Source organism: Dermochelys coriacea, chromosome 4 (assembly GCF_009764565.3).
Source record: "Dermochelys coriacea isolate rDerCor1 chromosome 4, rDerCor1.pri.v4, whole genome shotgun sequence".
Classification (NCBI taxonomy): Eukaryota; Metazoa; Chordata; order Testudines; family Dermochelyidae; genus Dermochelys; species Dermochelys coriacea.
In genome coordinates, this window is record NC_050071.1 from 76,813,589 (window position 1) to 76,839,548 (window position 25,960).

The following is a 25,960-nucleotide window of genomic DNA, read 5'->3' on the forward strand; positions in this document are numbered from 1 at the left end:
ATAAAGTAATTTATCTTCAGGCAGAATGATTAAAAAAAAATAATTCTGTTAATATCCATTAATGCTTCAACTGGTCTGTTGTAATGTTATAAACATACTTTACACAATCAAAATAAGCCACATCAAAGTGTGCATTACTTGGCTACTCCAGGTGGTTGAAGATCCTTTGCCATGAGCCTCCCAGTGCATCTGAGGCACGCATCAATAGCTGAATAATGCATACATTATTCTGGGTTATTGCTTAATTGAAGAAAATGAGGGGGAAAAAGACAAATATTTGCTTCCCCCCCACAGTTTGGACATTGTTTGGGAGTCCCCTATTACTGCCTTACTTCCTGCAAAGTCTTCAAAGTTCCAGCATAGCAGAGATTCTTTCCAGCTGAGGAGTTTTGGATTTAATTTCAGATATCTGCTGTACTGTACTATCTGAAAATGGTGCTAACACCTCCTTCTGCATCAGTGTACACCTCATGCATCCCACTGAGTTCACAAAACATATATCAGAAAAAAATAGCCATAAGGATTAGTTTCTTTCATTATGGAAGTGTCTAAAAGCAGTGCTTAATTTGTGCCAGAGCTTGCCAGGGCTGAGCCCTGGCACTTGTAGGCTTGGCAGTTCATAGCCCTGGCACCTCTGGACTTGCCACGTCAGTTATGAAAATAAGAAAAATTGTTGAGCCCTGGCACCTCTTTCATTACAAATTATGCACTGGTCTAAAGGTCCTAACTTGTGCATTAATACAAATCAAAGGCCTTAGCCATTTTTATTTTCAGTGCTTAGATTTTAAAATGTTTTGACACAATTGACATTTCTTCAGATTTTGATTTACAGTATTTGATACATTTTTTATTTCCTGAACTTACTTTTCAAGATCTCTGCATTATAATGTGCTGCTGCAAATTTTACTGAATCATCTGATCTTGGGTCGAAGCTGGAGTGTTCCCTGTTGTGTTGCCAGCCCCCTTTCCTCAACTGACATTTGAACATTTTCCAATACTCTGGGTAAAGTACTGTCATGAGTTCATCCACACTGGACACAGACCGCAACTGCTCTTCCAGCTCTTTGCTTGCATGAGCCTGTTAAAGAAACATGCAGGATTAATTACTTTCTGCATTGCACAAGTTTTGCTGTAAATTAGTTTGTTGAACAGCTAAGCTTTTCTAAAATCAAGACTTCCCCCTTAAGAATCCTCTTGCGAAAAAGTCTTCACTAGTGTTGTTCTGTAACATCTGATGCTGCAATGCCTTTCTCTCATCACTAATTCTTACTCAAACATATTGTTCAAGATAAGTATTATTCATGTGAGAAAAGAGTTGCAGAAGTAAACCCTTGCATGATACAATTTGGAGGTTAAGGCAATGTATTACATTTTGTATTATGGATAACCGAATGATTTTTAAATAACATTTTTAATTTTTCAAACAGAATCAGACAGATTTTATAATTATATGTATATTGCCTAGCATCATGTAACATTAAAAAGGATGAGATCAAGTAAAATATTGTATGTTTTCCCAAAATGTCATAAAAGCAAAAAATGGTGAAAGTGCAAAAATGGGTGAAAATGAAATTAGATAATTTTTGAAAATTGTTTTTTATCATTTTGTACATACTTAGGGACCGATCCTGCAGACACTTGCTATAGAGCATAGTGTTTACTATTGTGAATAGTTCAATTGAAGCCAATGAAACTATTCATAGTAGTAAGCACTATATCTGGTAATAAGTTATTTTAGGATCAGCCCTATCTTGTAATTCTCTATTTGGTAAATATCAATTTTTCCCATTCCAAATATTAATGAGATATGAACATAGGTATTTTAAAAAAAATCTTGTTTTGGGTCAATCATGAGTTTGCCACAAGCTCCATGTAGGGGCCAGTGTGATTTTCCATTGTCTCAAATACAGATGTGAAAGACATGAGGACTATTACATTCTGCCTTGTGATTCCCTGTGTTGCAGGGGGAACATGCACCCCACCACCATACATCACACAGAAAATGTACCTGGTCAACACTCCATCCATTCCCTGCCCACTCATACTCACATGCGCAATGATGGTGGAGAAAACCCACACACAATGGCTCTCTGGAAGTTGCTGTCTCCCCAGATGCAGCTACCCACAGTATGGGTATCCAGTACAGGAGAGGGAGGGATGTCTTAACTCCTCATGCATGGGCATGCAGGAATGGCCACAGTGTGGCCCTTCGACAGCAATATCAGAGACAACATAAGCAGTGTTCATTAACTACTGCTTCTGGATATATAAATATATACACATACACTAACTATTGTCTTCTGCATCCCAGCAAGAAATGACCACATTAAAAAATATTGGTGACAAAATAGCTAGTTTAAAAATAATATATCCCTATCAGAGTCTAACAATTTTAAACAGGACAAATTTATTTTTTATCCTAATCTGCACAATTTTGACAGTGATGCTTTTAGGTATCTGTGATGAAAACTAGTATTAATTTTAGCAATGAATATGGCTTACATAAATTGGTTGAAAGATTTAGTCATTAACTAATTTCTATATGTAAACAAACTAAAGACTATTACATAATATAAAATATTTTATTCCCTGCATGGTTCCAAAATATTGGTCTCAATGTTGCCAACTCTCATGATTTTATTGTCAGTCTTGCAATATTTATTGCTTTTCTTAAAACCCCAGGTCTTGGAGCTGACAAACTCATCTTTCATTACAAAACAAAACAAAAAATAGAACCTTCTAGACTTCCAGGCAGCAGAGAAAACCCTGAAATGAGCACAATCTAAGGGCTCAGAAATCAAGTCGTCAAATAAAAGAACCCTTTTTTAAATCTCATGATTTTTTTGGAGGCCTGACTCAGGGTTTTTGAACGTCCTGTACAATTACTAGCAGGAAAAATACACGATACAAAGATTTCATATATACTGAAAAACCCTTTGTCACTGAATGAACAATAACATTAGTCTTATTTATTCTTCATTACAAGAGATACGAAGTATTCTCTCCCTTTCTTCCGTCCATCGGGGACAAGCTCTAATTGCTACACATGCCACCAACGCCATAGGAGCAGCAGTGAAGCCTGAGTGCCCTAAAAGGTGCTGGGATCCAGCTCCTCCTATAATGTAGACATTCTGGACCTCACAGGATCCTAGAGCCTGGGCTCCAGACTGAGCCCAAACGTTTACACAGCAATTAAACAGCCCCTTAGCAGAAGCCCAAGTCAGCTGACGTGTGCCAACCTTGGGTATCTGCAGTGTAGACATACCCAAAGTTACCTGAAATAAAATAGATGTTGTTCTGAAGGAACTCCAAGTATGAAATTGTAGAACTACTAACAGTGAGTGATATGTAACCTATCATTTAAATCAGCTTCTGTACCTGATGACTGGAGGATATCTGGATGATATCCAGATCACTGGAAAACGTGACACCAATTTTTAAAGAAGGGTCCAGAGTCAATCCTGGCAACTAAAGGCCGGTAAGCCTAACTTCAGTACCAGGCAAATTGGTTGAAATGACAGTAAAGACCAGAATTAACAGATACATAGATTAACACAATTTGTTGGGGAAGAAAGAGTCAACAAGGCTTTTGTAAAGGGAAATCGTGCCTCACAAATCCATTAGAATTCTTTGAGAGGGTCAACAAATATGTGGACAAGGTGATCCAGTGGATATAGGGTACTTGGATTTCCTGAAAGCCTTTGAGAAGGTCCTTCACCAAAGGCTTTAAACAAAAGTAAGCAGTCATGGGATAAGAGGAGAGGTCCTCTCACAGATCATTTATTTTTATCCTTTTTTTCTGTCTTTTAAAAAGTTTCTGATCAGTTTGCAGAATGGACAGAGGTAAATAGTTGTGTCCTCCAGTGATCTGTACTGGGACCAGTGCTATTCAACATATTCATAAATGATCCAGAAAGAGGGATAAACGGTGAGATAGCAAAATTTGCAGACAATACAAAATTACTCAAAGTAATTTAATCCAAAGCAGACCGTAAAGAGTAACAAAGGGATCTCTCAAAACTGCGTGACTGGGAAACAAAATGGCAGATGAAATTCAATGTTGATAAATGCAAAGTAATGCACATTGGAAAACATTATCCCAACAATACATACAAAATGATGGGGTCTAAATTAGCTGTTAGCTAAATTAGCACTCAAGAAAGTGATCTTGGATTCATAGTGGATAGTTGTCTGAAAACATCCACTCAGTGTACAGAAGCAGTCAAAAAAGCTAACAATGTTAAGAACCATTAGGAAAGGAATAGATAAGAAGACAGAAAATATCATAATGCCACTATATAAATTCATGGTATGCCCACACCTGTGTGCAGTTCTGTTCACCCTATCTGAAAAAAAATATTAGAATTGGAAAAGGTACTCAGGGCAACAAAAATGATTAAGGGTATGGAACAGCTCTGTATGAGGAGAGATTAAAAAGACTGGAACTTTTCAGCTTGGAAAAGAGACTACTAAGAAGGGATATGATAGAGGTCTATAAAATCATGAATGGTGTGGAGCAAGTGAATAAGGAAATGTTATTCACTCCTTCACGATAACACCAGAACCAGGGACCACTGAAATTAATAGGCAGTAAGTTTAAAACAAAAGGAAGTCTTTCATCACACAACACACAGTCAATCTGTGGAATTTGTTGCCAGGGGATGTTGTGAGGGCCAAAGCTATAGTGAGGTTCAAAAAAGAATGAGAAGTTCATGGACAACAGGTCCATCAATGGCTATTACCCAAGATGGTCAGGGATACAACCACATGTTCTGGGTATCCCTAGCCTCTGACTGTCAGAAACTGGGAGTGGACAACAGAGATGGATCACTCGATGATTGCCTGTTCTGTTCATTCCCGCTGAAGCACCTGGAATTGGCTCCTGTCAGAAGACAGGATATTGGGATGAGTAGACCATTTGTCTGACCCAGTATGGGCGTTATGATGTTTTCATGATCAATGCAAGATTCGTCACCTATAAACAATACACCAACAAACAATCAGCAATGAAGTACACAAGATCACCTGCATCCAGGAGACTTGGCTGGATTACACTACAAGCCCTGTGCTAGCCCGCCTCCTCCCCACTTCCTCCAACTTGGTCTATCATATACCAAGATGAGACAGGAGGCACTACATTCATTTTCTCTTCAAACATCAAATTGTAAAAAGTCACCTCAGGTAATAAAAGGTCTTCTAAATTTGTTTTTCTAGCACAAGGGTGGGCAAACTTTTTGGCCTGAGTACTACATCTGGGTATGGAAATTGTATGGGGGCCATGAATGCTCATGAAACTTGGGGTTGGGATGCGGGAAAGTGTGAGGACTCTGACTGGGGGTGCGGGGTCTGGGGTGGGGCCAGAAATGAGGAGTTCAGGATGCAGGAAGGGGCTCCGGGCTGGGGCAGGGGTGTGGGTGGGTGTGTATTTGAGATCTCCAGCTCGGAGTGTGGGCTCTGGGGTGGGGATAAGGGGTTGGAGGTGCACGAGGGTGCTCCCAGCTGGGACTGAAGGGTTCAGAGGGGGAGGGATCAGGACTAGAGTACGGAAAGGGCTCAGGGGTGGGGTGCAGGCTCTGGGCGGCACTTACCTTAAGCAGTTCCCAGAAGCAGCGGCATGTCCCTCCTCCATCTCCTACGTGGAGGTGCAGCCAGGTGGCTCTACGCACTGCCCTGTCCACAGGCACCACCCCTGCAGCTCCCATTGGCTGTGATTCCCAGCCAATAGGAGCTGCGTGGGTGGCACCTGAGGCTGGGGCAGCATGCGGAGCCCCCTGGCTGCCCCTAAGCATAGGAGCTGGAGAGGGGACATGCTGCTCCTTCCGGGAGCCACACAGAGACATGGTATGAGCGGAGCAGGACAAGCCCCCAATCCTGCTCCCCAGCTGAAACACTGCAGCGGGGCAAGCCCCGGACTCTGCTTCCTGGCAGGAGCTTGAGGGCCAGACTAAAATGTCTGAAGGGCCAGATACGGGCCCCAGGCCGTAGTTTGCCCAACCCTGGTCCAGCAACAGAAACCAGAGCCAAAACTAACAGATTTTTTTGTTCATTTACAGAGCTGACAGATCAGCTCTCAGCTCCCCGCCCTGCCCCCTTACGTCAGTGGAAGTGCTCTTGGTGAGGACACACACAACCAACCCAAGGAGGCTAGTGTAGGCATGCAACACTGCAGTAATTACTGTGGTGGCTATAAATCAACCTAATGTAAGTTGACTAAGCTCTGAATAATGTAGCTGAAGTCAACGTACTTAGATTGACTTACCGTGGTGTCTTACCGCGGTGAGTTGACTGCTGCCGCTCCCCCGTTGACTCTGCCTGCGCCTCTCACGGCGCTGGAGTTCAGGAGTCGATGGGAGAGCGCTCACGGTTGATTTATTGTGTCTAGACTAGATGCGATAAATCAATACCAGCTGAATCGATCGCTGCCCGTTGATCAGACAGTTATTTAAGACATACCCTTAGGAAGTCACCCTGGTTCACTTACATTCAGAAGTTTATCTCTGTATACCCATACTATTGAGAAAAGACGACTGAGGGGGAACCTGATAACAGCCTTTAACATATTTCAAGACTCTTATAATGAGGATGGTGACAGGGTGGATTTGATTTAAATCACTGCTCAGGAAGACTCTATTTAATCATAGTTTTCTACATAAACGTGCATTCTTGTTGGTTGTTATAACCTTAATACATATTCTTCACAACTCAGAGATTGATATAGGTTTCATTTTTAGAAGATACACACTATACATTTTTGAACAGTGATTCATTTTGAAAACTTTTCAGATTAGTTTTATAGCTATATCAGAAAATGAATGATTGTTTGGTTATTTCATTTACCAAAGATAATTGAAGCAGATATTTATGAAGTCATTGGGAGGTGAAATATCTCCAGTTCAACAGGTTATTCATTAATATTTGGAGGATTTTCTTGCCTTACTGTATTATGAGGAGAACATCACCATACAGATATTTAAATTGTTTTGTTTAACTAAAACAACAATTAAATATTTTGGATTTTTTTCTTCAACGGCAAACATATAATATTTTAACAAAAAAGCATATGTCCCTTGCTTCTCACGTTTATCTCCAGACTTCTTCTCCTTGTCCAGATCTATTCTGCCCCCAACAATCTTCTATTCATTGACATTTTTGAAACTTTGCACTTTTAGAGAGAGGTAAGGGATTGACTCTGTACACAAATTTTCAGAGGGACAATAGAGTTGAGGTCTGTTATTTCTCACATCTATATATTATTTTAAAACATTTTTGCTGTTAACAAGCATGTAACCTCTGAAGCCACAAATCCACAGTTTGAGAACTGCAAATCTAGCATCTCTGATGGTATCTTCTAGACTGAGCACTGAGTCCCATTGGGTAGATAGAAAGATTAACCTAAATAATCTATACAGAAGCCTGTGCAACCCCATAAGATTGGGTACCTAATCTATGAACTATTGGAACTCACTTACAAAACTTTTCTTAAACATTACATGAATATATTGTCTCATACTATAGAATTAGAATTTATAATCCCTATTCCATGATGAGAAAGTTTTAATTAAGATACATTATAGCTCAAAGATATCTGTAGATCGTTTTTTTCCTAAAAAAAATCCAATTTAAATAAAAAAAAATCCACTTTTTTTAAATCATTGATTTTTATCCACCCTGGATGGTGACCAACTGTTCTCCAAATCCACTTAAGGTAGGACAAGAAGTAATGGACTTAATCTGTGGCAAAGGAATTTACATTAGATACTGGAGAAACTTTCTAACTATAAGGGTAGTTAAGTGCTAGAATAGGCTTCCAAGAGCTGCTACAGAATCCTCTTAATTGAAAGTTTTTAAGAACAGGCATGAAAACACCTGTGAGGAATGTTCTAGGTCATTTGGTTCTGTGGCAGTACAGGTGGCTGGACTAGATGACCTCTTGAGGTCCCTTCCAGCCCTACATTTCTATGATTCTGTCAAGAGCTAGAAATGCAATATGTCTCTGAAGCTTAAAATCTACAGAAATGGATTGCTTAATATTACAGCTCCACTTGCCAGAGAAAGTTGCGTATTCACTCCTGATAAGTATAATTTTCAAGTCCTGATCTAAGATAATGTTGTGAAATATTGTTTTAAAAATGCATTTCCTCATGGATTTTCCAGAAGGCCATGTGTACTGTTAATGTAATAGTGTTTACAATTTAAAGTGTTCATGTAAAGGAGAACATAATGAAGCATGCACACATTTTTCAAATGTGGGCAAAAGGAAAACACAATATATTTATAAGATATAGTACATATTTACTGCAAAATGAAGTCTTGACAGAGAAGAAGAATACTATCTTGATGTTTGCTGAGGAAGTGCAACAAGATTATTCCATTATAACTGCTCAAATTCTAGGAGAGTGATTAAAATAGATTCACAGGGAGTATATACGCATTTTCAGTATAGCAGAGGGAAGTTTTCTAGTGCACTATACCTAGTTTATTCTATAAATAACCCATGAAACTGGGCCTATAATTGTCCTAGTTGCAAGTGAGTAATTAGAATGACCACAGAATCACAGTTTTTGTTCTTAGGAATCACTCGCTATTGAGCTTAATTAATGAACACACTTCCCTTTAAAGCAACTGATGCTTTAAGTCAGTTTTACAAGTACAATGTAGGGAACCTATTCAGTCACTAGAGGGCTTTTGCTATTTCTTCTCTTCAGCCTGACAAGGGAAGAAAGAATGGAAGCAAGGGTGAATAGCAAGGTGCACATATTGTACTCAGTTTGTAACCAGAGCCCTCCTAAGGATCACTAACAATTTAGAGGAGAAAGAAAAGGAAGGTTGTCTATTTATTGCTGGTATGTGTCTGCAAATGTATTTCAAAACGTGTGTTGATCTCTCCTTGCTGTAGTCATCAGCAAATTAGGCAAGTATTTATAACTGGTTCATGCTGAATTAGACAATTAGAGGCATTAATGAACTATGTAGAAATTTAATTCTGGCAGAGCAATCAAACAGATGCTACTGCCAAATTGTACACACAACTAAATCTTAATTTCCACTTGATTAAATGAGGGCGTCAACTGTATTTCTAACAGTAATTGAATTGGCCAAGGAACCTTGAATTGGAATATACTGCCAGCTATATTTGATAAAGGAAAAAATATTCAGTATAAAAAAATTAAATAAATGAATTTTTTTAGAGCCAGAACTATAAAAGCAGTTCTAACTGATGTCTGGACATTTGCAAAAATCTACATATACTGGTTTTGGTTAATTAATCTAATAAACCAGCTAACTCTTTTTTTATCTAGGCTCTTTGTTCTGCTTTTGGTTGTACATCTGCTTGTAGCATAGTGCATCCAGAAATGATACTTTTAAAACAGTAAGTAGTTTGGCTTCATGAAAATCAACATCATAATAACTGTTCAGAAAAGTGTAACATGAAAAAAACAAAAACAAAAAGAAACCAAATAAGAACAGAAATGTACTGTAAATTAATGAATAGAGCCCTTATTTTAACAGTGTTATGCTAGGTCAGATTAACAAGGTTTGGAAGTGATTAAAGTTTGGATATTTGATTACTTACACCATACAAGTTATTCTCAAATGAACTTTTAGATGTAATCCTAAATTTAAAATAAAACCATTGTACTAAACATAACAATTGTTATGTTGCCATAAAATAACATAACATTATCAAGCTATTTAGATAAAGGCAATTCTAAAACAGTGAGGGCCAGACTGTGACTTCTGATTTATTAAGTAGTCCGCTGATTTCAATAGGAGCAACTTGCACGTAACGGAGGGTAGGGCCCAGCCAGCTCCTAGATGGGAGGGGAGAATACTACCTATATACACCATGCTTTCCTTTCTCTTTCTGTAATGTAAATGAGTCAGTTAAGTCCAAGGAAACAATTCACTGACCCGTCCTAAAATACTCAGGCCAGCCCTGGGCATAGTTATGAGATCACGCTGAGTAGGAGCTGGTTACATTTTGGAGGCAAAGCCTGAAAAATTCTTTCACTAACAAATCTTTACAACGTCAGGACTGTGTGGAGTGGAACAACTCCTCAAAATACAGAAGTATGAGCAGGAAATCCCACAAGAAGATGCTCACTTCATTTCTTTTAATCTACATGGTTTATTGAGGAGCAAGGGAGAAAAGGCCCAAAATGAATCAAATGACAAATCCTCTCCTTCTAAATAAAGTAACAAAGCATAGTAAATAAAACTATCCTTCACGGTAAATTACTTATAGACGTACCTATCCATATTTCTACAGTTCTTATCACTCTGGTATCTTAGTGGCATTGTGAAACAGGAAAGTATTTGGCTTGATTTTCTTATTCCAAAGCTGTTATATAATTACCTACATTTTGGAAAACTTTTTGTTCTTTAAAATAGATGTATTTCTTAATGTGGTATTCTAACTCTGTAGTATGTTAAATATATCATAAAATTGTAGTTAACAGAAAAACAATATAACAAAATTTAACAATATTAAAAAAAATATATAAACAAAATTAAGTTTATAACATGTTTTCCCATGCTTTACATTTACAGTTTCTTTTATGTATCCCTTATATCCTTCTCTATTAATATCAAAGGTCAAAATACTTAATATTTGGCAGAGACTTCGACACATAATTGATGATGCAACATGCAATTATAATACTTAATGCATCTGCTGTGATTATAGTTATCAGCACATTAGATTTTCAAGGATTTTCTTAATAGGAAAATTTTCTCTCTAAAGCAATCCATTTTAATGTAATTGTATACCACATTTATTGACCAACTGAAATATATTAAAAAAGCATGTAATTAATTTAGCATAGTGAAGCAAACATAGGTAATGTGCAAATAAATGGAAATACTCCTAAAGAAAGCTCTGTGTAAACATTTCTCTTGCATAATCTTTTAGCATTATTGAAATTTATATGTATTTTCCTCTAGAATTTTGATGTGATTAATGTCAGTGAAATGAAAATACAATAATTCCAACTGAAGAAAAATCTGAACCATATAGTATGATTAAAAATCAACTTTGCTATATGCCACTTATATTCAAGTTGAATATGATAGGCCTGATTTTGATCTCACATCTATTTAGCACTAGTATAATTTAACTGATTTCCAAAATTGCAAAACTCCTTATTATTAATTTTAAATATTTATAGAACACTATAATTTTGTGTGGTTCTTTACAGAACTCAGAAGATGACACCCTGATTCTGGTCTCATGCTAATTTAAATCAGGAATAACACTAAGGAAGTCAATTGGACAATCAAGGTGGGTCAGCTCCAGCAGCCGACAAGAACACCTGAGGAACAGTGCGGGGTGGGGGGAGAAACAACATGGGGAAATAGCTTCACTTTGTGCAATGACCCATCCACTCCCAGTCTCCACCCAAGCCCAAGTTGATTGTATCCAGTTTGCAAATCAGTTTGCAAATCAGTTTGCCATGTGCATTGGTCAAGCTGGACAGTCTCTACGTGGAAGGGTGGATGGACACGGATCGGACGTCAGGAATTATAGCATTCAAGGACCAGTCGGAGAGCGCTTCGGTCTCTCTGGTCACTCGATTGCAGACCTGAGAGTGGCTATTCTTCAACAAAAGGACTTCTAGGGCAGACTCCGACGAGAGACTGCTGAGTTGGAGTTGATTTGCAAACTGGATACAATTAACTTGGGCTTGGGTGGAGACTGGGAGTGGATGGGTCACTGCACAAAGTGAAGCTATTTCCCCATGTTGTTACCCCCCCTCAGCCCCCCACTGTTCCTCAGGCGTTCTTGTTGGCTGCTGGAGATGGCCCATCTTGATTGTCACCGCAAACGGTTTTCTTCCTTCCCCCCACCCTCATCTTGCTGCTGGTAATGGCTCATCTTGGGAGATCACTCTCCTTGCAGTGTGTATGGTAATACCCATTGTTTCATGTTCTCTGTGTGTGTATATAAATCTCCCCACTGTATTTTCCACTGAATGCATCCGATTAAGTGAGCTGTAGCTCACGAAAGCTTATGCTCAAATACATTTGTTAGTCTCTAAGGTGCCACAAGTACTGCTTTTCTCTTTGTTTTCTAAGTTTTCTTGTTTGTCTGATGTGGTTTTAAGCTCTTTGGTGTAGGGACAGTGGGTCTGGTACTGATCTCACTCGTATCAGCGGTACATTGGTATAGTCCAATTTTTAGAGTAGCAGCCGTCTTATGCTCTAATACATTTGTTAGTCTCTAAGGTGCCACAAGTACTGCTTTTCTTTTTGCGAATACAGACTAACACGGCTGCTACTCTGAAACCTATAGAAAACAAAGGAAATTATAGAAAAGGAAGTGAAAAAAGGCTAAAATAAGTATGATATGAATTGCATTATACTCCAAATGAGCTTTATACATTCAGATATTTTTAACACTGAGAAGGAGGTAGAGAAAAGGGAAATGAATAGAGGTGAAAGGTGGAAAGAAAAGCAAAATAAATGAATTTGAGAAGGGATCTGAAGAAAGAGAGTGAAATTCTGACACACAGGAAGAAGGATATAACATCAGATAAAGAGAGGATGAAACAAAATGAAAAAGCCTGCAAAAGTTTTATTTCTAAATGAAAAAGTACACAAATCCTTTAGTTTAAAACAAAACAAACAAACAAAAATGAGATAGTTGATAATCCTGCATGAAACTATTCTTATCCTCATTTATTTAATTTATCTGCGTGGTTTACCTATTCTACATAATTAAGTATCTGAAGAATACAGCTGGTCGGGAAACAGGATTTCCCTTCCACAGGAAATTCTGATATTTTGAAATTTATTTTGTACCTAATAAGAACAAACATTGGAAATTTTTAAATTTATTGCAAAATGAAAGTTCTGAAATATTTTGTTTTGGCAACATTGAAATGAACTGAACATTTTGTTTCAATAAGGTCAAAATGTTTTGTTTAAATTTAATAATTTTGTCATACACACACACACCTCACAAGTCAAAATGATAAAATCAAAACAAAATGTTTTCACCTTATCAAAACAAAACATTTCAATAATTTCCCATCAAAATTTTTGACAAAATAGGTAGGCAATTCCTGAAAGCAAACTGTTCCACTAGAAAATTTTCAGCCAACTCTACTGAAGAGTTATTATAATCTGTGAAGGTAATCTATAATAGCATCTAAATGCCCTTGAAAGATATCTGGATTATTTTATAATTATGTATTATTTTCTCATAAGGTGCTGTTTTCATCACGGTCTAGATGTAGTCTAATTCTGAGGATAGAAAATTATCAATCACCAAAACCAGAATCTGTTTTAAATTTAGCTATATAAGTGATATAAAGAAGCATTAACAAACTGAAGAAGTGTTGTCACAGTGCTTAATCCAGACAGATCTCAGTTCTCCTCAGAACACTGACCCCCAGTTTATGACCCTGAGACAAATTCTACTCCGATTTACCAGTGTAAATCTGATCTAAATTTACCGTGCAGTTAAGACTGACTAGTTCCTCAGGGATCAGTTTTGGGACCAATCTTATTTAATCTTTTTATTACTGATCTTGGCACAAAAAGTGGGAGTGTACTAATAAAGTTTGCAGATGATACAAAGCTGGGAGGTATTGCCAATTCAGAGAAGGATCGGGATATTATACAGGAGGAGCTGGATGACCTTGTAAACTGGAGTAATAGTAATAGGATGAAATTTAATAGTGAGAAGTGTAAGGTTATGCATTTAGGGATTAATAACAAGAATTTTAGTTATAAGTTGGGGACGCATCAATTAGAAGTAACAGAAGAGGAGAAGGACCTTAGAGTATTGGTTGACCATAGGATGACTATGAGCTGCCAATGTGATATGTCTGTGAAAAAAGCTAATGCGGTTTTGGGATGCATCAGGAGAGGTATTTCCAGTAGGGATAAGGAGGTTTTAGTACCGTTATACAAGGCACTAGTGAGACCTCACCTGGAATACTGTGTGCAGTTCTGGTCTCCCATGTTTAAAAAGGATGAATTCAAACTGGAGCAGGTACAGAGAAGGTCTACTAGGATGATCCGAGGAATGGAAAACTTGTCTTATGAAAGGAGACTCAAGGAGCTTGGCTTGTTTAGCCTAACTAAAAGAAGGTTGAGGGGAGATATGATTGCTCTCTCTAAATATATCAGAGGGATAAATACAGGAGAGGGAGAGGAATTATTTCAGCTCAGCACCAATGTGGACACAAGAACAAATGGGTATAAACTGTCCACCAGGAAGTTTAGACTTGAAATTAGACAAAGGTTTCTAACCATCAGAGGAGTGAAGTTTTGGAATAGCCTTCCAAGGGAAGCAGTGGGGGCAAAAGATCTATCTGGTTTTAAGATTCTACTTGATAAGTTTATGGAGGAGATGGTATGATGGGATAATGTGATTTTGGTAAGTAATTGATCTTTAAATATTCAGGATAAATAGGACTAATCCCCTGAGATGGGATATTAGATGGATAGGATCTGAGTTACCCAGGAAAGAATTTTCTGTAGTATCTGGCTGGTGAATCTTGCCCATATGCTCAGGGTTTAGCTGATTGCCATATTTGGGGTCGGGAAGGAATTTTCCTCCAGGGCAGATTGGAGAGGCCCTGGAGGTTTTTCGCCTTCCTCTGTACCATGGGGCACGGGTCACTTGAGGGAGGCTTCTCTGCTCCTTGAAGTCTTTAAACCATGATTTGAGGACTTCAATAGCTCAGACATAGATGAGGTTTTTCGTAGGAGTGGGTGGGTGAGATTCTGTGGCCTGCGCTGTGCAGGAGGTCAGACTAGATGATCAGAATGGTCCCTTCTGACCTTAGTATCTGTGAATTTATGAATCTATGACTAAATGAGAACTGAATTTGTACTCCTGTATGCAACATTGTAGACTGAGATTTTACCATAACTAGATTTATTCAAATCATATTTAAAATATGGCTTTGAAAATGACATCCTGTAAACTTCTTTTGTTTATTAACCTATTATTGACAGTAATGCTTTCTGTCAATATTTACCAATAAATCATTTTATCACCTGTAATATTTTAATTTAGGTATTGTCTGAAGTTATGGCTTTCTGTTGCTTCATGTTATTCTAATTATCCAACAGTGCCTTTAGGGTGAATGTTTGGATCAAATAACTTTGACAGAGAAGTATGTATATATCCCACATGCAGGTGTTTTAAGTAATCTTGGGCAAGCAACTTAACTTCTCAGTACTTCCGTTTCCCCCCTCCTTAGTGAATCACTTTGAAACCTATGTATTTCAGTTTTTCTCAATGTAGGACTCATTGCAGCAGCCATCTTTTTCCGCCCCTACTTCAGTAAACAAGAAAAGTTCTATCTGAGAATCATTAGTTACCAATACAGATGGACTCACACAAAGTCTTTTATGGGAGACAAACTTGATATTTTATTTATAAGAATAATTTCTCTTGATGAATATGTTACCAAGATAGAAGGGTGACTGGATAATGTGACCAAACAGTGAGTGGAAGAATTGAATCCACTCTTGTAAAATACTGCACAGTGTGTGACAGCTTATAAAAAAAGATGGGAAACCAAATGTGTGTGTGGAAAATACCTAAACCCTTGGAATTCCTACAAAAAAGAAAAGTCCTGAAGCAAATTCCTTCCATATTGATTTGGAAGCACAAGATAACTGAAGTAGCTAAATTCTATAGTAGTCCTGCCAAATGGTCTGCTACACAAGAAAATACAATTACAGTATTGCTACAATTTTAGATTACAGAGACAGACAGACTCTTAGTTACAGCTAGGGGAAAAAAGACCTAACATTTCAAGGAAACAAAATTTTAAATTTTCCTAGATGTTAGCTAAACTATACATTCTCACCGGAGAGAGCTGGAGGCTATGAGAAGGGATTTCCAGTAAGAAAGCAATAATGATGCAATCCTAAAATTTCCGGGTGTTATATCATCTCCCCATTAGTGCAGTATCTGAGCATCTCTCAAGTAAAATCGATTGGCAGCAATGTAGTCCCTAGTGGACTTCACAGAATTTCTGTCTCTTCTCCCTTTTCAGGGTAAAAACTCTGCTTGGGGTAATTTTTTGTTACTGTTAGTTTCTGTTTGGTTGATCTATTTGTGGATGGAGGTAGAAGGAATATCAGTGTTGTGAGTGTCATACTGGGCATGCTGGAAAGCCTTCATTAAGAAGATAGGTTCTGCAGCATTTCCTAAAGATGGTCAGTCTCTGGATTCGTTTCACCTGTCTGGAAGTTCCTCCCATATTGACCCCCTTGACTGCGGCTGCTTTGTCCCAGCCCTCAGGCACTTTTGTCTGGTCTTTGTGATTTGCACTGTTCTAAAGCAATGCAACTGTCAGGGATGTTCACAGAACAAAATTAATTCTTTAATGTAAATAGGCCTTGATTTATTAATTGATTTGATGATTAGAACCAAGCCCTTAAACTAGTATCAGAAATAAACTGGGAATCAGTGCAGAGACCAGAGCATGGGCTTTAACTGCTCATGGCAGCGTAAACCATGGACAAGGGGGCAGCCATGTTCTGTATCAGCTGGATCTATGCATTATTTTCACATTCAGCTTCAGATACAGTGAATTACAGTAATCCCATCTGGAGGTCATAAGTGCATGGATCACTTTGGCCAGGTCCTTATTTAGGAGAAAGCGGTAAAGTTTCCTAGCAAGCTGGAGGTGAAAGAAGGCATTTTTGGATGCCCAGTGAAATCCATATGTCAGCTTAGTTATGAGTCAAAACAGGACCCCAAGGCTTTACACCACCTTGATGGATGGGAGCTATATGCCTTCAATAGAAAATGGGGAAAAGTGACCCAGTTAGTTCTTCAAAGCAACACTTTGGCCTTCTCCATGTAGAGTTTAAGTCAGCTGCTCTGCATTCAACAGTTGATCTCATTTTGACATCTTAATAGTGAACATAATTGCATCAGTGGAGAATGATACACACAGATAAGCATCATTACCATATTCTTGCCAGCTGAATCCATTGTATTTCACTACCTCTCCAAATGGTTTAATGTAGTTGTAGAAAATAATGGGAGATAGGGAGGATCCCTCTGGGATCTTGCAGGTCTGCCCATTGGAAAGGAAGAGCAGTTATCCATCACCATTCTCGGTGTTCTGCTAGACAGGAAAGATGGGAATCACTGTAGTGCTGTGCTATCTACTCTTGCTATGCCACACAGATGGCTAACAAAAAGAAAAGGAGTACTTGTGGCACCTTAGAGACTAACAAATTTATTAGAGCATAAGCTTTCGTGAGCTACAGCTCACTTCATCGGATGCAGTGAGCTGTAGCTCACGAAAGCTTATGCTCTAATAAATTTGTTAGTCTCTAAGGTGCCACAAGTACTCCTTTTCTTTTTGCGAATACAGACTAACACGGCTGCTACTCTGAAAGATGGCTAACAGTGTCTTGTGGTCCACTATGCCAAAAGCTGCAGAGGGCTCTAGGAGGATGGAGGGAGTTACTTACTTTTTGCAGTAATGATGGTTCTTCGAGTTGTATCCCCCATGGGTGCTCCGTGAAAGGTGTGTCTGTATCCCTACGCCTCTGACTGAAGATTTTAGATAGCAGCATCTGTTCGGCCCGCACATGCACTCTCCTGGTCTCATGCCTTGCCTCGAGGCTATCTAACGCTGAACGGGCAAATCACTCAGTTCCTTCTCTATTGCAGAGCTCCATATTGAGAACTCCAAAATAGAGGGAAGAGGGCGGGTTGTGGAGCACCCATAGGGGGACACATCTCGAAAAACCATTGTTACTGCATAAGGTGAGTAACTCCCTCTTCTTTTTGGAGTAGTGTTCCTATAGTTGCTCCGTTGGAGGTGACTTCACAGCAGTATCCCTGATGGAGGACTGGGTTTTCAGAGTCGAGCCTAGTAATGACGTCAACACTGTGCAGATGAAGATGGAAGCTGAGTGTTGTGTAAGTGCATCATGTTCTGTGAAGGTATGAGTAAACGCCCAAGTTGCTGCACTGCATAATTCTGAGATGGGGACATTTCTAACAAATGACACAGAGGTGGAAACGGATCTCATGGAATATGTGCGGACTCCGGATGGAGGTTGCAGATTACAGGCATAATAACAATAGTTAATACAGTTGAGACCCATTTTGAGAGTCTGTGAACTGATACTGCAGAGCCCTTGGCTCTATAAAGGATAGGATCAGTTTACGAGATTTCCTAAGGCCTGGTCTACACTACGAGTTTACGTCAGATTTAGCAGCGTTAAATCCAAATTAACCCTGCACTCGTCCACACAATGAAGCCATTTTTTTTTACATAAAGGGCTCCTAAAACCGATTTTTATACTCTTCCCCAACAAAGGGATTAGTGCTGAAATCGACATCGCCATTTCGAATTAGGGTTAGTGTGGACGCAATTCGAAGGTATTGGCCTCCGGGAGCTATCCCACAGTGCACCATTGTGATCGCTCTGGACAGCACTCTGAACCCGGATGCACTAGCCAGGTGTACAGGAAAAGCCCTGGGAAAATTTTGAATCTCATTTCCTGTTTGGCCAGGCGAGCTCATCAGCACAGGTGACCATGCAGTCCCTATGTCCCAGAATTGAAAAAGAGCTCCAGCATGGACCGAACAGGAGGTACTGGATCTGATCGCTGTATGGGGAGAGGAATCCGTGATATCAAAACTACGTTCCAAAAGACAAAATGCCAAAACATTTCAAAAAATCTCAGAGGCCAGGAGGGACAGAGGCTACATCAGGGACGCAACACAGTGCCGCGTGAAACTTAAGGAGCTCAGACAAGCGTACCAGAAAACCAAAGAATCAAACAGACGCTCCGGGACAGAGCCCCAGACATGCTGCTTCTACGCTGAGCTGCATGCAATTCTGGGGGGGGGGCGCCACCACTACGCCACCTCTGTCCGTGGACTCTGATGATGGGGTACTCTCCCCCATGGCTGAGGATTTTGCAGATGGGGAAGATGAGGCGGAGGAGGAGGAGCTTGGGGAGAGCACACAGCACACCGTTCTCCCCGACAGCCAGGATCTTTTTATCATCTTGACTGAAATACCCTCCCAACCCAACGAAGCCAGAGAAGGGACCTCTGGTGAGTGTACCTTTTTAAATATAATACATGTTATAAAAGCAAGCGTTTTTTAATTATTAAGTAGCCCTGAGGACTTGGGATGCATTTGTGGCCAGTACTGCTACTGGAAAAGTCTATTAACGTGACTGGGGATGGAGCGGAAATCCTCCAGGGACGTCTCCATGAAGCTCTCCTGGAGGTACTCTAAAAGCCTTTGCAGAAGGTTTCTGGGGAGAGCAGCCTTATTCCATCCTCCATGGTAGGACACTTTACCACGCCATGCTAGTAGCAAGTAATCTGGTATCATTGCATGACAAAGCCTGGCAGCGTATGGTTCCAGTGTTTGCTGGCATTCAAGCAACACCCATCCTTTATCTCTCTGCGTTATCCTCAGGAGAGTGATATCATTCATGGTAACCTGGTTTAAATAGGGGAATTTGATTAAGGGGACATTCAGAAGTGCCCGTTCCTACTGGGCTGTTTGCCTGTGGCTGAAAAGAAATCCTCCCCGCAGTTAGCCACGCGGTGGGAGGGGGGACCATTGGCGCTGAGCTGTTCACGTTTGGCTAGCAGGGATCTTCCCTGGTATCAGCCAGGCAGTGGGGGGAGGGGAAAAGTAATCATCCCAGAGAATTGGATGGGGGGAGGAGGTTAGTTTGGTTTCTGCTGCTGCACGTTAACAGGAAAACTGCAGCACTAAATGGCCAACTCAATGGGCTTTGTTTGGTATGGGAAAGGAGGGGTCAGCTGTTATGAAGGTTGCAGAAGCCAAAAGACTATGGCTTACCATGGCCGCCTGCAAGCCGAATTCTGTTGCCTGGCACTGAGTGAGTGATCTCGAACACCAAAGCCACAGGCACTCAATATAAGATGCAAAATGCGACCTTGTACCAAAATCATATGTGCTATGTAATGTGAATAGTGTTGTTCACCGTGAAAGAGTATAACCATTGTTCTGCAAAATGTATCTTTTTAAATACTTCACTCCCTTTTTTTCCTTCCGCAGCTGCAAATGTTTCAAGCCTCTCTCCTCCGTCCCAAAGGCTATCTCAGATAAGGCGGCTAAAAAAAATGCACACGCGATGACATGTTCTATGAGCTCATACAGTCATCCGGCACTGACAGAGCTGTGTGGAGGGACACAATAGTAGAGTACAGGACAGTGGCTGATGAACGTGAGGAGAGGTGGCAGCAGGAAGATCAGAGGAGGCATGAGGAAATGCTGGGGCTACTGTGGGATCACACGGACATGCTCCGGCGTCTGGTGGAGGTTCATGAACGGTAGCAGGATCACAGACTGCTACTGCAGCCCGTTTAACTGCCCTCCCTCCTCCCCAAGTTCCATAGCCTCCTCACCCAGACGCCCAAGAAAGCGGGGGGCTGGGGGTGAGGAGGCTCCGGGCACCCAAGCATTCCACCCCAGTGGACAGCCCAAGCAAGAGAAGGCTGGCATTCAACAAGTTTTAAAGTTTTTTCCTTCCCTTCTACCCTCCTCCCACATCCCACCCGGGGTACCTTGTGAGTTATCTATCTATTTTTATAATCAATTAATAAAGAATACATGTTTTTTAAATGATAGTGACTTTATTTCCTTTGCAAGCAAGCTGTGATTGAAGGTGGGAGGCTTACAGGGAATTAGAGTCAACCAAGGGGGTGGGTTTTCATCAAGGAGAAACAAACAGAAGTGTCACACAGTACCCTGGCCAGTCATGAAACTGTTTTTCAAAGCTTCTCTGATGTGCACCGCTTCCTGCTGTGCTCTTCTAACTGCCCTGGTGTCTGGCTGCGCGTATTCAGCGGCCAGGCGATTTGCATCAACCTCGCACCCCACCACAAACATCTCCCCCTTACTCTCACAAAGATTGTGGAGCACACAGCAAGCAGCAATAACAATGGGAATATTGGTTTCGCTGAGGTCTGAGGAAATCAGTAAACTGCGCCAGCAACCCTTTTAACGTCCAAATGCACACTCTACCACCATTCTGCACTTACTCAGCCTATAGTTGAACAGCTCCTGACTACTGTCCAGGATGCCGGTGTATGGCTTCATGAGGGGTAGGCTGGGTCCCCAAGGATAACTATTGGCATTTCAACATCCCCAACAGTTATTTTCTGGTCTGGGAAGTAAATCCTTTCCTGCAGCCATTTAAACAGACCAGAGTTCCTGAAGACCCAAGAGTCATGAACCTTTCCTGGCCATCCCAGGTTGATGTTGGTGAAACGTCCCTTGTGATCCACCAGTGCTTGCAGCTCCATTGAAATGTACCCCTATCTTGGCACTGGAGCACCAGGGCAGCCAGTACTTAAACCAAAGTTAGGGAAGCCCATTGCAGCGAAGCTATCCACTATGACCTGCACATTTCCCAGAGTCACTACATTTGATAGCAGCAGCTCAATGATTGCATTGGCTACTTGCATCACAGCAACCCCCACAGTAGATTTGCCCACTCCAAATTGATTACCGACTGACCGGTAGCTGTCTGGCGTTGCAAACTTCCACAGGGCTATTGCCACTCACTTGGGAACTGTGAGGGCTGCTCTCATCTTGGTATTGTTGTTCTTCAGGGCAGGGGAAAGCAAGTCACAAAGTTCCATGAAAGTGCCCTTATGCATGCAAAAGTTTCGGAGCAACTGGGAATCATCCCAGACCTGCAACACTATGTGGTCCCACCACTCTGTGCTTGTTTCCCGGGCCCAGAATTGGCGTTCCATGGCATGAGCCTGCCCCATTAACACCATGATCGCCAAATTGCAGGGGAACGTGGTTTTAGAGAAAAGTTTGTTCATGCCCTCATCACCGCGCTGCTGTCGCCTCCTCGCCTGGTTTTTCAGGTACTGGTTCTGCATACACTGCACGATAATGCGCGAGGTGTTTACAATGGTCATAACTGCTATGGTGAGCTGAACGGGCTCCATGCTTGCTGTGCTACAGCATCTGCTCCTGCTCGGGCAATCCAGGGAAAAGGGCGCAAAACGATCGTTTGCCATTGCACTGGCGGAGGGAGGAGCGACTGACAACATGGCTTACAGGGTTGGCTTACAGGGAATTAAAATCAACAAAGAGGGTGGCTTTGCGAGAAACAGAATGGCCCCCTCAAGGATAGAACTCAAAACCTCAAGGATAGAACTCAAAACTGGGTTTAGCAGGCCGTTGATTTCACAGAGGGAGGAAGGAGAAAATGAATACAAAACGAATCTGGTCTGTTTGTTGTTTTGATCCACTTCATCTATCTTTATACATCTTGCTGGCAGCAGACTGTGCAATACGACCGCTAGTCATCATCATCTCCTGGGTGCTCAGCAGAAGACGGTGCAGTAGGACTGAATAGCCATGAGATGAAACTTAAAAGAGAAATGACCTGGCTGAGTCACTCCCATGTTTGCCCAGGCACCCCTGACCTCATAGAGGTTGGTTAAAAGAGCACCCAGGACTATGTCGATGACGGCTACCAGTCATAATGCACTGTCTCCTGCCAAAAGGCAATAAACTGCTGCTGTGTAGCAATGCAATACTGTGTCTGCCAGCACCCAGGAGACATACAGTGATGGTTAGCTGAGCGGGCTCCATGCTTGCCGTGGTATGGCGTCTGTACAGGTAACTCAAGAAAAAAGGCGCAAAACAATTGTCTGCCCTTGCTTTCACGGAGGGAGGGTGGGCCTGACAATATGTACCCAGAACCACCTGCGACAATGTTTTAGCCCCATCAGGCACTGGGATTTCTACCCAGAATTCAAATGGGTGGCAGAGACTGCAGGAACTGTGGGATAGCTACCCACAGTGCCACACTCCAGAAGACAACGGTTGCCTCGGTGCTGTGGACACACTCCGCTGACTACATGCACTTAGAGCATTTGTATGGGGACACACACACTCGACTGTATAAAAACGCTTTCTACAAAACCTACTTCTATAAATTCGACCTAATTTCGTAGTGTAGACAAGGCCTAAAGTCCTTTGGCATTTTATTTGGACAGGACAAAGCTCTTCTAACATCAATCCTATGTAATATTGCCTCCCTGTTGTCCCGGTGAGGCTTTAGGAAGAAGGTGAAAAGTGAAGGAGTTGGTTCACATGGAAGGATGAGGCCACTATGGGGAGGAACTTTGGGCATGGTCTCAGTGTGACTTTGTCTTTAAAGAAAATTGTGAAGGGGTGTGTGCCATTAGTGCAGCTATTTCACCTATTTTCCGTGAGGAGGTGATGGCCACTAGATATGCTGTCTTCATGGATAGATATGTAAGCAAGTACATAGTCGTGGGTCCGAAAGGTGACCTCGTTAGGCTCCTGAGAACTAAATTAAGGTCCTATTTTGGCATGGAGCATCTGGTTTGTGGGAAGAGGTTTCCCATGCCCTTGAGGAATCTCTTTGTTGTTGGATGGGCGAATACTGAATATCCATCTGTCTGTTCGTTGAAGGTTGTTATGGCTGCAAGGTGTACTTTTAGTGAACTAAGAGATAGTCCCTTCTTATGATCTAGTATGTAGTCTAGAATTAGGGGAAGGGTGGAAGATGCTGGGTTAATTTGTTTGGAATTATAATAGATTTGGAATCTTTGCCACGTTTAAACTTAAGTGTGACGAGACATTTATTTTCTGCTGTATAATAGCACTTCTTTGACCTCAGAGCAGAAATTCTCTATGCATTGGAACCATAGAGGAGCCAAGCCTTGAGCCAGAGAGCCTGTAAATAGGGATGAAGGGTCTGTCCAGCATTCTGGGACAGGAGGTGAGGAATTGGTTGAAGAGGAATTAGTGTTGGTTCCTTGAAAGCTGTGTTAGGGGTACCACATTTGTCTTGGCCAGGTGAGAACTATGAGTATAACTTTTGCTTTTTCCCTCTTTATTTTTAATAAGACCTTTGATATAAGAGGGAATGGAGGAAAGGCGTACAGAAGCTCTCTGTTACATTGAAAAAGGAAAGAGTCTCCTAGTGACCGTTTCCCCAGTCAGGCTCTGGAGCAATAACAGGAGCATTTCTTCTTCAGGTGAGTAGCAAACAATTCTATTCTTGGAGTCCCTCAGCAACTGAATATGTCGGGTTCATTTCCAATTTATGATTATGGCAGACTGTCTGCCATGATAATTCTGTAATTCTGAAAGTAAGCGGCTGATATGAGAACTTTGTGGTGAATGTGCCAATTACATAGTTTTACTGCTTCTGTGCAGAGGGAGGGTGACTGCCCCCCCATGTCAATTTATGTAAAACATGCACACTATGTTGCCTGTCATGATTATTTGTATGCGTGCCCTTGAGTATTGGTAGAAAAAATGCACAAGCATTCCTGACAGCTGAGTTCCAAAAGGTTGTTATGGAGTGTGGACTCCATAGGGGACCATTTGCCCTGAACCTCATGGTTGTTCAGGTGAGCTTCCCAGCCTATTAGAGATGTGTCTTGTCAGTATCAATACTGGTGGAGGTGCATAAATGGGATCCCTTCAGATATTCCTTGGATCCTTTCCACCATTCTAGGGAATCTTTGACCATGGAAGGCATTGACAGTGGCTCGTTTCATCTGTCCTTGTTTGGCATGTATACTAATCTGAGGCATGCTTGTAGGCACCACATGTGTAGTCTCACATGAGATATCATGAATGTGCCCGCTGCCATGTGCCCGAGAAGCTGAAGGCAATTTCTGGTTGACATTTGTGAGCTGGCCTTGCCTTACCTAACCCTTGTTAGAAAGGGGTAACATCCCTTTCTAATCTAGGCTTCTCCTCCTCAAACGTCTGCTCCTGCAGTTCTGGGGCTCTAGCGAGAGAGACCGAGGGAGATTGCTTTGCTCTATCTCTCTAGGAGACACTGGAGGGCCTAGATGGAAGATGCCTGGAGGCTGTCCAGGGATCCCAGTATGGCCACGGGGTGGAGGAAATGGCATGGGTAGTGACACCTACAGGTGTCCATACCAGGTGGGTTGAAACTCCAAATGTTTTGCTCAGATAGGCTGTGATGTGAGGCTAAGGAGACATTGTTATACTCCTCACTATCTGCCTCTTCAGTGGAGAAGAATGGGACTGACAGGGAAGCTGGTGGTGAGTGTCCCGGGGATTAGGATGTAGTTGGAACTGGAGCATTGGTACCAAATACTGGAGATTCTGGCATCTCTGTTACCAGTAGGTTCCTGGATAAACAAAAGTCCTGCAGTATCACAGTGATGCTTGGTACCACTAGGGTTTGCTGCTGCTGGCGGCAAGTCAGTACCCAGAGAGATATCTTTGGGGTGACTGTTGTTCAGGAGGAGACCCAAGACAGGATCACAGGCCAGTCTGAGGGAACTATCCATCATTAGGAGTTTAAGTTTTAGCTCGCGGCTCTTCCTTGTCCTGACCTTTTGGCAGAAGGTGTACTTCTGTGTACAGTGAGCCTCTCCGAGGCACTGAATACAGCATGAGTGTCAGTCACTAATTGGTACTGCCATTCTGCAGGAGAGGCAATGTTTGAACCCAGGGAGCCAGGCATACCCCATGATAGGGAGTGGTCCCCAGTGAAGGGGAGAAAAAAGTGTGTCAACAATGACAGGGAGAAAAATGAAAGTATAAGAGAAAGTTTTTTTTAAGAAAAAGAAAATGGGAAAGGAGAATAAATGGAAACTATACTTAGAGACTATGTCAACTACAAAAATACAATGTAAACTGAAATGTGAATTGGACTGCTGATCGCTCTTCTCAAGCCATGGGTAGTTCACCCAAGCAGCACTGGATAGCCTTGAGGCAAAGCACGAGACAGGGAGAGCACATGCATTGGCCTAATGGACACTGCTATCTAAAATTTCTGATCAGAGGCGCAGCAATGCAGACATACCTACAGTGGAGCACCCATATGGGCCACTACTCAAAGAAGGTATGAGGTTATCTTTTATAGTGCAATCTCTAGGGTTCTCTTTTTGCTGTGCCCTGGACTGAACTGATAATGAGACATCCAG

General features: G+C 41.3%; 1 protein-coding gene across 5 annotated transcripts in view; it reads right to left on the bottom strand.

Moving 5' to 3' along the window:
* The window catches only part of VEGFC (vascular endothelial growth factor C), a 137,199-nt gene that overhangs the window by 39,949 nt on the left and 71,290 nt on the right, over nucleotides 1–25,960 (bottom strand). For 3 of the 5 annotated variants that reach the window (XM_043513473.1, XM_038399622.2, XM_043513476.1), the window contains one exon: nucleotides 865–1,078. The exons of 1 other annotated variant lie outside the window; for it this stretch is intronic. In XM_043513473.1, coding sequence (XP_043369408.1) covers nucleotides 865–1,078 — 214 coding nt within the window. Of the gene's footprint in view, nucleotides 1–864; nucleotides 1,079–16,945; nucleotides 17,066–25,960 lie in introns of those variants that run through there. One more of the 5 variants, XM_043513475.1, reaches the window with a different exon arrangement.